The sequence below is a fragment of the Bos javanicus genome, chromosome 2, assembly GCF_032452875.1.
Source record: "Bos javanicus breed banteng chromosome 2, ARS-OSU_banteng_1.0, whole genome shotgun sequence".
Classification (NCBI taxonomy): domain Eukaryota; kingdom Metazoa; phylum Chordata; class Mammalia; order Artiodactyla; family Bovidae; genus Bos; species Bos javanicus.
Window position 1 is genome coordinate 18,476,630 of NC_083869.1, and position 12,833 is coordinate 18,489,462.

Genomic DNA, 12,833 nt, shown 5'->3' on the forward strand with positions numbered 1-12,833 from the left:
TTCCAGTGGTCATGTACGGATGTAAGAGTTGGACTGTGAAGAAAGCTGAGTGCCAAAGATTTGATGCTTTTGAACTGTGGTATTGGAGAAGACTCTTGAGAGTCCCTTGGACTGCAAGGAGACTCAACCAGTCCACTCTAAAGGAGATCAGTCCTGGGTGTTCATTGGAAGGACTGATGCTGAAGCTGAAACTCCAATACTTTGGCCACCTCATGTGAAGGGTTGACTCATTGGAAAAGACCCTGATGCTGGGAGGGATTGGAGGCAGGAGGAGAAGGGGGACGACAGAGGATGAGATGGCTGGATGGCATCACCGACTCGATGGACATGAGTTTGGATAAACTCCAGGAGTTGGTTATGGACAGGGAGGCCTGGTGTGCTGTGATTCATGGGGTTGCAAAGAGTCGGACATGACTGAGCGACTGAACTGAACTGAACTGAAGAAGTCCTATGACAGAGAAACCCAATTTAACTTAACCTAGCACTCCCAGACTAATCTGGCCATAAAACTCACTTTCATGGTACATTTATCTCAGAGGATGCTGTTAGTCCACCATAAATTAATTAGAAAACTATGATCTAAGTGGGGCTTCCCAGGTGGCACTCCTGGTAAAGAACCTGCCTGCTAATGCAGGAGACTGAGAGATGCGGGTTCAATCCCCGGGTTGGGAGGATCCCCTGGAGAAGGACATGGCAACCCATAATACTACTCCCGTAGTCTTGATTGGAGAATCCCATGGACACAGAAGCCTGGTGGGCTACAGTCCACAGGGTTGCAAAGAGTTGGACACGAATGAAGCAACTTAGTATGCACCCACGATCTAAATAAATGTAAGTAATAATCGTTACTAATTCTCATATCATTAAATTTGCTGTGGTGGGTAAGAAAATCTTGGAATAAGTTGTACCCTATTATTTCTGCCAACAATTAAGCCTTCAGGTAACTGCTAAAATATAAGCCAGGTGGCATTCTTCCTCCTAAAAAAGGGCTCATGAAAATAGTTTGATTTGAAAAAATGTAAGGTTTCATCAAAACTTATCTCATCTCCAAGTTCCCCCACAGCATGCTCGAGTAAGTTTATTACCTTGAAAAGCTCAGTGAAGCCACCACCCTTGGCAAAAAGAGTACTTGCTGTTCGGAGTAAGAACCTAATGTTTAACCTAACATTTAAACAGGTTAGATCTCCTCTGATGTAAAAATAACACATGTATTTTAGAGATGAGAAAAATAAAGTCCAGAGAGATTAAGTACCTTGCCCCTTTGGAAGGTTCAAATCCAAATGCCAACTACAAAATACTGTGTCCCCTGTAACATGGTGTTTCAAACTCTTACAACTCCTTTAAAGATCTGCTTAATTTTAACCCCTTATGAGTAAGTCGTCACCCTCTTGCAGTGCTTTTACCAGACAGAAGCATGCTTCCCAATCTTTAATGTCACAGCTGCCCAGAGTTCTATATTTTCCTGGTATGCTGGGGTAAATGGCACAGCCCTTCCAAGGAGAGGGGGTCAGGACCCTGGCACACATGGAGCCTGTCAACTGAGAGGCTCCCATACAAAATCTGAGTACAGTCAAAAGAAGTTCAACCTGTTGACTCTTTCCCTCCCACTGCCGGTTTCCAGCCTTAAAAATAAACACAAAAACAAAGCTACATGCAGTATCATTGGAAGAAAAACCACAAGTCCTAACCATTTGAACAGGGGAAGGTGACACAGGAGAAACCAAGGGGTCCGGATGGGACAGCTGAAACATCTCGGGTTTAAACTTGGCATTTGCTATCTTCACACATTCCTCAAGCGTCGTGATGAATGTATTACACGTGGCACTAAGTAGAGAAGAGGCTTCATTCATGTTCTGAAAAATAATATGCCAAGAGTTTAACAGACTCATACACAATTATGTGGATTCATATACCATCTTATAATCAAGTAATAATCATTACCTTCAATAGACACCTTATTAGATTATGTTCAAACCTATTTAAAATACATTACCTTAGAAAACTAAATCAGTGAACGAATAAAAATTCTCTCAGGCAAACAATATATGAAATTAGACTCCATGAAAAAATAACTCTTACACTTAAACCAAGCATCATATTGAAAAACCGTGTACAAAAATTTATCTTAAAAAAACCTAACCTAGACTGTAAGCCTCTAAGTATCAGAATTCCGAAGGTGATCACCGTAGTGGAGACAATGACTGAAGAGGCAGGCAGAATTCATGTCTCCCCCACGCACATTATCATACCATTTCCCTCTTGGTAGAATACAAACTCCCAAGGTTTTTTGTAAGACAGCAGAGTGCCCTGCTCCTGGGGGATGAATATAGACTGGTATAAGTCAGTCACGTCGATTCCACAATCCTTTGTCAAATACTCATTTTTCCTAGTTTCCACTGACTCAGACCAAAAAGATAATGAGAAGTCTGCTGGGGTTCTGGAATTTTCATCCTCTGATAAAAGCCAAGGTAGAGAGACTCTCTCTCTACTATGGCCACCCACTGCCTCCTGCTTCTATGAGACCTTGCAGTAGCATAGAAGGCTCAGCATGAGGAGAAAAAACCAACACACCAAGAACGGCAGAATGGAAGGAAGGAACAAGACTGGGTCCCTGACACTGTCCCTGAGCCACTGGAGCAGATTCGAGGGCACCTGCCACTGGAGAGCCTGCAATGAAGCAGCAAGTACCTTTAGGTTTAACATACCTACATCCAGAGACAACTGCCATGATCCTTCCCCAGTAGAAGGCCACAGTAGAAGCAGAAAGGTTTCGTGTTCCACTTCTCCCAAGTCAGGCAAAAGGGGACTGGGAACCATGCTGGCCTTTCACCCAGAGAGCAAGCAATAAGGCTCACTGTCCTACTTTATCAGAAAGAATGAGACTATTTCATAGACAGGTCTCATAAATCTGAATTTTGATTCTTACATCACTGTTCTAAGAGGATAAGAGGATTTTTTTTCAAGTTCTTTTATAAAGCCAAATTATTAACCCTCAATAGCTAAACTAGAACCCTATTACAAAAGAAAGAACATAGCAGCTGTCCAGTGAACTCACGCAGTCAGTCTAGGGAACAGAGCCTGTAATGCTTCTTCCCCACCCCACCTATCAAATTATCAACTGGCTACAAAGACAGACCTTGATTCCTTGGAGAAATGTGCTGCCTGCTGCTTTATTCTGGTTCTACAGACCAAATCTAAAAGATCATACATGTTTCCAGAGAGTCTACAGTACAAGAGGTCTGAAGCTGAGAATAACTTGTCTTGAAAGTGCTCCTCGGTCACCTTACGTGAAGGTGCTCACCCACCATGTGTCAGGAAAGCACAACCAGACAGGAAAGGGCCGTCTTGGATGTACCTCTATGCTGAGCGATGAATGACTCTCATTGTGGTGAACAAACTCTTGGATCGTATGAACTTGCTTCATTAGGAGGTCACAGTAGAGGCGAAGTTCAGACATTTTGGTTTTCAGAGACTCACTGGTTTCACTTATTTCTGAAAGGAACACGTGCAAACATTCAAACAGACCATTTTCATATTTTAGGGGCTAAGCAACAAAATGGAATCATTAAAAAGTAAGGCAATAGATATAAGTACCTATAGCTTAGGAGGTATGAGATCTTGAAAATAGAATGTAAAGTTTTTCCCTTTAGAGGAAACATCATCTTTTTGGATAACTAGAAAAAGCTGGCAGTCATATATCTGACATGAAGTTTAGGTAGATTAATTTCCAGAGAGGAGCTGATGACAATGAATGCCTTATACAGGATATTTCCATTCCATTATTCGTCTTTCATTTAATAAGTGATTGTATTTCTTTTTTTGTAAATTGGCTTTTCTTGTCCTTTACAATTGTCCTTTACAGTCCTTTTTCCAGTTCTGATTTTTGTTTTTCTCTTAATAATAAATAAATTGAAAATCTGTAAAAGTGCTTATGCATTAATAATAGCAATCTTTCATCCATTCAAAATACTTACAGATATTTTTCAAGATCTTTCAGCTGTCTTTCACTTTTCTTTATTGTATTTCGGTATATAGGAGTTTTTAACTTTTATGTTGTTAAACTGCTCTATGTAAGCATTTATTTATTTTCTTTTGTTCCTTTCACAGCTTTATTTTCACATAATATTGTTTTAAGAATCTGTTTTAACTAAGAACCTACTTTTCTTTATTATCTCCAGACACACTAAACATCAGCCATAATCTTGGCCACTCACTTAGCAATACCTTCTAAATAGATGTGTGGGCAGCAGAGAAAGGAAAAGTAGTGCACACAGCGGATCCTGGTGCTTCTGCATATTCCTGGAGCCAGTGGCACTGCTTTGGTGCTAGCCACAAAGCCCCTGTAGCCAGATTGGACCACAGCAGCTCAGATCTGGCTGCCCATGTAACCTAACGTAAGTTAATTTCTACCCAAGTTTAAGGCCATTTTTTCTTTTTTATTGTAGTTATATTATATACAAACACACACACATATATATAACAAAATTCACTATTTTAACCATTTTTAAATATACAATTCAATGGCATTAAGACCATGCACATTATTATACAACCATTACTACCATCCATCTGCAAAATGTTTTCATTTTCCCAACTGAAACTCTACACACGTTAAACACTAACTCACCTTTCCCCCCTCCCTTAATCCCTAGAAATCACCATTCTTTCTGTCTCTATGAAACAAAGACACAGATGTGGAATTATACAATATTTGTCCTTTTGTGACTGGCTTATTTCATTTAGCATATATTCAACACTCATCAATGTAGGATTCATGGGAATTTCCTTCCTTTACAAGGCTGAATAATATTCCACTGTATGTACATATCATATTGTGCTTACCCATTCACCCAACTATAAAAATTTGGGTTGTTTCTATCTTATGGCTATTTTGACTACTCATTCTCTCTTATCCTACCCTTAACCATACTTTATCCATGATGTTCTTCCATATATTTGAAAAGTGTTTAAATTCAACCCTTAGCCTTCATTTTGCAATATCCATATTTAGTTGCTTTCACTAATTTAAATAACTTCTGTTTTTAATTATAGAAATAATACATACTCTGAAAATTTTTGAAAATCGAAAAATATATAATAAAAAATACATAGAAAAAAACCCTGCAATCTCACAACCAAGATATAAATACTGTTATTATTTTCACATTATATTTGCACATAACTGAACCAATACCATAAAGTATATGCTTGGCTTTTTATTTTTCTTTTTGGCCTTGCTGCGAGGCTTGGGGGATCTTGGTTTCCTGACCAGGGCTTGAACTTGGGGCCACGGCAGTGAAAGCAGCAAGCCCTAGCCACTGGACTGCAATGGAATTCCCTTGCTTGGCTTTTGAATTGGCAATATGTGAACATGGTAAAGTCAAAAGGTACAGCCACAGGGTATAAAGTGAAAAGTGAGTCTTCTTCTACAAATTCCCTTTGAAAAGGTAAGAACTTGACCAATACTTACATATTTTTCCTGAGCTGGCCAAGGAATGGCTATGTAATTTTGAATATTGCTCTTTTTAATTAATTATCATATGACTTTGGGCATTTCCTCACATCATCAAAATCCCTCCTAAACATTTTACAGGCTACAAAATATATCAGCCTACAGAAGCACTATATCATTTACTGAACCTTTCCCCTAAATTTAAACCTTGGCAATATTTAGAAATTTTTCATTATAATGAACACTTATGTACACAGATCAACATTTCTGATTATTTATCTGGAATGAATTACTATAAATGAACATAACAATTTACATTTATGTTTAAGAAATATTTCCACCATGAAGGAAAAATGTATAGTTACCTTTTTCTTTTTTAGTCCTTGTATCAGTCAAACAGGCTTTGGAGCTCCCCAGAGCAACCAGCCACCTCTGTCTCTCAGCTGCATTCACCGCCTTCATGTAGAAATGCTGCTCTCCTGGAATGATTAATTCCATTCTCGTGTTGTCAGCTGAATGGACTATGATGATAAACAAAGGCGAGATACAGTCACGGACTTAAGTATTTGGGGAAAATCAAATCATCACTTACTGTTAGAAATTTGAGACCTAAAACAACAAACTTTGATTCAAGATGCAGGCAGTACCACCTCCCTAAGGGGCTATCCAGGGGCACCCTCCAAGCCACCATTCTCACATATACCCAGGTGGGCAGTCAAGTGGTGGTAGCACATGAAGAGAAAACAGCCAACAAATTAACTACTGAATGCGAGATCTAAGAACTCCCTCCCTTGGGGCCACCTGTACCACTGTCACACTTCCCATACTTTTTACTAATTTCTCTGAAAGCAGTTTGTGTTTTGGAACACTCCCCACCCCCCACCCAAACCTAGGATCAATTCAATTCAGTTCAGTCGCGTCCCTCTTTGCGACCCCATGAATCACAGCACGCCAGGCCTCCCTGTCCATCACCAACTCCTGGAGTTCACCCAAACTCATGTGTATAGAGTCAGTGATGCCATCCAGCCATCTCATCCTCTGTCGTCCCCTTCTCCTCTTGCCCCCAATCCCTCCCAGCATCAGAGTCTTTTCCAATGAGTTAACTCTTCGCATGAGGTGGCCAAAGTACTGGAGTTTCAGCCTCAGCATCGATCCTTCCAATGAACACCCAGGACTGGTCTCCTTTAGGATGGACTGGTTGGATCTCCTTGCAGTCCGAGGGACTCTCAAGAGTCTTCTCCAACACCACAGTTCAAAAGCATCAATTCTTTGGTGCTCAGCCTTCTTCACAGTCCAACTCTCACATCCATACATGACCACTGGAAAAACCATAGCCTTGACTAGACGGACCTTTGTTGGCAAAGTAATAGCTCTGCTTTTGAATATGCTATCTAGGTTGGTCATAACTTTCCTTCCAAGGAGTAAGCGTCTTTTAATTTCATGACTGCAATCACCACCTGCAGTGATTTTGGAGCACCAAAAAATAAAGTCTGGCACTGTTTACACTGTTTCCCCATCTATTTCCCATGAAGTGATGGGACCAGATGCCATGATCTTAATTTTCTGAATGTTGAGCTTTGCTTGGCATAAAGTGCAATAAATGGTTAAGTAAAGTAACCTTCCATCAGAACAATAGTCCTCAAGCAATGAGCATCTCATAATAACCGGGAAAACATGAGCATTTTGAAGATCTCCTCTTCCTCTCCACCCTCCTCCTCCTCTCCTACATTACCCCCACCCTGGATCTCAGACAAAAGAAAGCTAACCAAGAATTATACTGAGCCAATCCTCAATCTTTGCTGTAAGATTAATTTCTGTTATATTGTCATTAATCAACAAATATTTACTTTGCTCAGAGCAGTGCTTGTAGAGAGGAAGATAGAAGAGGGGAAAAAAAGGTGTCTTTGCTCTAACAGAGGAAATAATTTTATCCAGGCAACAAACTAATACACTAAAAATAAAGCACTGAAATGTTGAACTCTTTGGTACAGAGACATCACGTGTGATTACAACGAAAGGTAAGAAGCAGCAGAAAGCGAAAAAGTTTAAGGATCTGATGACAGCAGAACTTGGTTAAGAGAAAAACAGCAAAAGAAAAGGCCTAGATAACGAACTGAACACAATATGTACTGAGGATATCAGAAGACAGGCCTAAATAGAGCCTTGTGTTGGATTACAAAATGATATATTCATGAATAAACAAGCTGGGTGGAGTCAAATGATGAGGAGCCCAGAAAGTTTGGCAGAAGCCCTAACTTAGATGATCAATTACTGAAAATACTGACCAGATGCTCAGTGTACAATGGCAAATAAGTGCCACAAAAGTTCTGTTATCCTATTATTCTACTTATAAAGACCATTCTTGGATATTTTGTTGTTGGTCACTAACTCATGTCCGACTCTTTGCGACCCTATGGAATGCAGCACACCAGTCTTCCCTGTCCTTCACTATCTCCCAAGTTTCCTCAAACTCATGTCCATTGAGTCAGTGATGCCATCCAACCATCTCATCCTCTGTCACTCCCTTCTCCTGCTCTCAATCTTTCTCAGCATCAAGATCTTTTCCAATCAGTCAGCTCCTCCCATCAAGTGGCCAAAGTACTGGAGCTTCAGCCAAGCATCAGTTCTTCCAATGAATATTCAAGGTTGATTTCCTTTAGGACTGACTGATTTGATCTCCTTGCTGTCCAAGGGACTCTCAAGAGTCTTCTTCAGCACAATTCACAATTCAAAAGCATCAATTATTTGGAGTTCAGCCTTCTTTATGGTCCAACTCTCACATCCATACATGACTACTGGAAAAATCAGTTTTGACTATACGGACCTTTGTCAGGAAAGTGATATCTCTGCTTTTTAATAAATTGTTTAGGTTTGTGATAGGTATTCTTCCAAGGAGCAAGCACCTTTTAATATCATGGCTGCAGTCATTGCCACAGTGATTTTGGAGCCCAAGAAAATAAAATCTGTTACTGCTTCCACTTTTTCCCCATCTATTTGCCATGAAGTGATGGGTCTGGATGCCATGATCTTCGTTTTTTGAATGCTGAGTCTTAAGCCAGCTTTTTCACTCCTCTTTTACCCCCATCAAGAGGCCTTTCAGTTCCTCTACTTCCCTTATAGTTATTATAAAATATTGGCTACGTCCCCTGGCTGTACAATATATCCTTGTAGCTTATTTATTTTATACACAGTAGTCTGTACCCCTTAATCCCTTACCCCTGTTTTATTCCTTCTCTCTCCCTGCTCCCCAGTGGTAACCACTAGTTTGCTTTCTACATCTCTAAGTCTGCTTCCTTGTACCTTACTATTTTAACAAAGGTCAAGAATAATCTTTTCTAGGCCCTCCTGGCAGTCCACGGGTTAAGACTCCACATTCCTAATGCAGAGGACACAGGTTCAATCCCTGGTCTGGGAACCAAGATCCCACATGACTCATGGAGGAGCCAAAAAAAGGACAGTTTCTTTAATATCCATTAATGTTGAATGTTTGAATAAGAAATGCCTCCCTCAGCAACTCCACTCCAGTTCTAGATATATACTGAACAGAAACACAGATATATGTTCAACAAAACAAATACATGAGAATGCTTATGGCAGCTTTACTTATTACAGTCCCTAAACTGAAAAAACAAACACCCATCAATACTAGAATGGAGAGCTAATCACACAATAAAAATATTACATATCAATAAGAATGGTGACTGTTACACAGAACAATTTAGATGGCTTTCACAAACATAATATTTAGTTAAAGAAGCCGGACACACAAAAAAATACTGATCTATTCCATTTATAAAATGCTCAAGAGCAGACAATACTTTATCTATGGCGATAAAAGTCAGATTAATGGTAACCTTTTAGAGAGATTAGTGGCTCAGGGAACATGATTATTATCCCAGCATCTGGAATGCTGACAATATTCTAATTCTTGATTTGGACTGTAATTACACGATTATATTCAGTATTTTGGCATTCATAAGGCTGAATATTGGAAGATTTATGCCCACTTCTGTATCTTACTCTTTAAACAAACAAGGACAATAAAAATGCTGCCATGGCTTGAAAAAGTTCTAGAGTTGCCTCAGAATTCTGCCACTAATAGTCTTTAAATATCCTCAAGGTTGTCAAATCTTTGAACTTTGAATGCAATTTGATTTATGACAAGAGTCAGTATCTCATTTGGAATCAAATCTGAGGAATAAGATTAAATAAAACCATCATTTTAAAAATAAAAATTCATGCTTTGAATGTGCTTTTCTTGTGTGATTTATAAAAATAAACAAAATTAGTTCAGGGATAAACCTCATATAGTTCAGGGACTACGCAGGTAACAGGCCCACCAGGGTGAAGTGTTCCTATATCTTACGTAGCCATGAACCCCTGTGTGGTTTAACACTCCTTGCTCTAGTGCTTTATCTTTTCCTTCAATTCTCTTTAAAGAATTCAATACTTTTCATTATCATTTTCTCTGCTCTCTCCTACCTGCCTGTACCCCACATACCCCAACTATGCACACAAATGAATCAATGGTCCACAAAACCTTCCTTTATGAAAATTACAGCAGGACTTAAACTGCTTTATTTCTCCCCTTTTGAAAAAGCACAGTATGGGGGAAAAAAAAAATGGGGAGGGTAACTTTACAGTAGAGAAATCTGATAGACACTGCTTTAGCCAGGTGGTCAAGGTTAACGTCAAGAGTAATGTGTCAGCTCTCTCAGGTCCTAACTACCAAGATGACCAAAAGAGAAGGAACAATAGCCGTTCCTAAAAGGGCTATAGCCACGTGCAGCCTATTCACTGCACCAGCTCTGCCCATTGTGTGCCCAACGACACCATTAAGGCCATTCAAAAGTTCATCACTGAAAACACAGTAGAGGCCACAGCCATCAGGGACATTTCAGAAGCAAGTGTTCTATGCCTATGTGCTTCCCCAGCTGTACTTACGTTGAAACTACATTCCTGCATGAGTTGTGCCAGTCACAGGCACAGGACTCATTCTCGTGAAGCCCAGATGGACCAAACACCCCGACCCCAGTTTAGACCTGCAGAAGCTGCCCCACGACCTCCACCAAAGCCCATGTAAGGAGCTAGGTCCTTATACACTGAAGAAAAACCATCCTCTCCAAAAAAATTAAAATAGAAATTATACTTTGGGGAAAAAAAGTGGGCTATCATGTTGATAGCAAGTACTCCTGGTACAATGTGATGAGAATGGCACTTTACCTCTGTGATCTTCCTCCCTAAAACCCAGAAGCCCAGTCTAATCATGTGGGAAACATCAGACAAATTCCAATAAAGGGACTTCCTAAAATATTCCTGATAGTACTCCTGGAAACTCTCAAGATCATAAAAAAAGAAGAAAAGGAAAACATCTCTATAACCCAGAAGAGCTTATGTGCAGTTTAGCAAAAAACCAGAGTTTACAACTCTGAGTTCATACTTCACAAATCTACTTCGCTGGCCTCATCTTCTTTGAGTTGAGCTCCCAATCTTTACAATACCTTTCAATGAGAATGAGAAAAAAAAAACAAAAAACACTTGTAGACTTAGCATGGACACTCAAAGTGGCATCCACAAGAAATTGTTATTCAAGTCCAAATTGGAAGACTAACACTTGTACTTTGAATTTCATGTCTAAGTATTTTTATAGAGGGAGAAACATAAAAAACTCGTGCTTAACAACACTAAGTACCATTTCTGAATGCTGTGGAGATAAATGGCACTAGAAAATACCTACCTGGTTTTCTCCTCTTCTTGCAGTATGCTGAAGAAACTATCACTTACCTAACTTCAGATTCATCTAATTCAATATATTCACTTACCTTTAATTTCACAAACTGCCATCTTTATACTTCCTTTGCTTCCTTTGCAAACGTCATCTTGAGAATCATAGTAGGACAGGATTCCATTATCTAAAACAAACCAACGAGGCTGCCAACCTACAAAGATCATAAACAACAAAAGATTGATAAAAAGTTACATTCCTCACACTGAAAACTAGGATTGCAAAATTTACTATCCATGTCATTTCTTGATTCTAAAATAACATTCTAACAATGAAATTTTTAACTGCCAAGATCTGCCCAAAATACTTTTGCATCAATCTCCATTTTGTTGGGAGAGATTTCTGGAGAAACCTCTAGAGCAGCATAAATATGGGGAACGACACCTTTATTCTGCCTCACAATCCTCTCATCAACAACCCATCAGACCCATCTTTAATAATCGCTCTACATACAGAGTGCAACACAAACTGCTCATTTTTTCTAATGGAACGAGAGTTATGATGTAATGGAAAAAGCAACAGAAGACATGGATGCTAGTTCCAGTTCTACTTTCATTTTTCAGTTGAGTTGCTGTTGTTGTTTAGTTGTTAAGTCGTGTCCAACTCTTCTGCAACCCCATGGACAGCAGCCCGCCAGGCTCCTCTGTCCATGGAATTTCCCAAGCAATAAAACTGGAGAGGGTTGCCATTTCCTTCTCCAGGGGATCTTCCCAAGCCAGGGATTGAACCAACGTCTCCTGCCTTGGCAAGCGGATTCTTGAGCCACCTGGGAAGCCCTTTAGTTGAATAACCTGGGAAAAATCTTTTCGTCTAATAAATAGCAAAAATTTCCAATCTTCAAAATAAGTGGATTGAACAAGAAGTCCTCTCAGGTGCCATCCAGCTGTCTAATTCTGCAATGTGATCTTCCTCTCTTCTATAAAACACTTTGCCTAAGCAAACTCCTAAGAACTTCAAACTATGGTACACTTGCACTCATTTCACATGATAGAAAGGTAATGCTCAAAAATCCTTCAAGTTAGGCTTCAGCAGAACATGAGCCAAGAACTTCCAGATGTACAAGCTGGGTTTAGAAAAGGCAGAGGAAACTGCCTGAGATCAAACTGCCAACCTTCATTGGATCATAGAGAAAGCAAGAGAATTCCAGAAAAACATCTGCTTCATTGACTACACGAAAGCCTTTGACTGTGTGGATCACAACAAACTGTGGAAAATCTTAAAGAGATGTGAATACCAAACCACCACCTCACCTGTTTCCTGAGAAACTTGTATGCAGATCAAGAAGCAACAGTTAGAATTGGACATGGAACAATAGACTGGTTCAAAACTGGGAAAGGAGTATGACAAGACTGTATATTGTCACTCTGCTTATTTAACTTATATGCAGAGTACATCACATGAAATGCCAGGCTGGATGAATCACAGGCTGGAATCTAGATTACTGGGAGAAATAGCAATAACCTCAGATATGCAGATGACACCACCTTAATGGCAGAAAGTGAAGAGGAACTACAGAGTCTCTTCATAAAGGTGAAAGAGGAGAGTGAAATAGCTGGCTTAAAACTCAACATTCAAAAAAACTAAGATCATGGCATC

At 39.7% G+C, this 12,833-nt stretch overlaps 1 protein-coding gene and 1 pseudogene across 4 annotated transcripts in view; one reads left to right on the forward strand and one right to left on the reverse strand.

Moving 5' to 3' along the window:
• PLEKHA3 (pleckstrin homology domain containing A3) overlaps positions 1-12,833 on the reverse strand; it is a 29,780-nt gene that overhangs the window by 11,083 nt on the left and 5,864 nt on the right. For all 4 annotated transcript variants that reach the window (XM_061434232.1, XM_061434259.1, XM_061434242.1 and 1 more), the window contains exons 2-5: positions 11,275-11,391; positions 5,818-5,973; positions 3,356-3,492; positions 1,689-1,853 (exon numbers count right to left, since the gene is read on the reverse strand). In XM_061434232.1, the coding sequence (XP_061290216.1) occupies positions 1,689-1,853; positions 3,356-3,492; positions 5,818-5,973; positions 11,275-11,391 (575 nt within the window). The remainder of the gene's footprint in view (positions 1-1,688; positions 1,854-3,355; positions 3,493-5,817; positions 5,974-11,274; positions 11,392-12,833) is intronic.
• LOC133235243 (small ribosomal subunit protein eS26-like) lies at positions 10,059-10,625 on the forward strand (annotated as a pseudogene).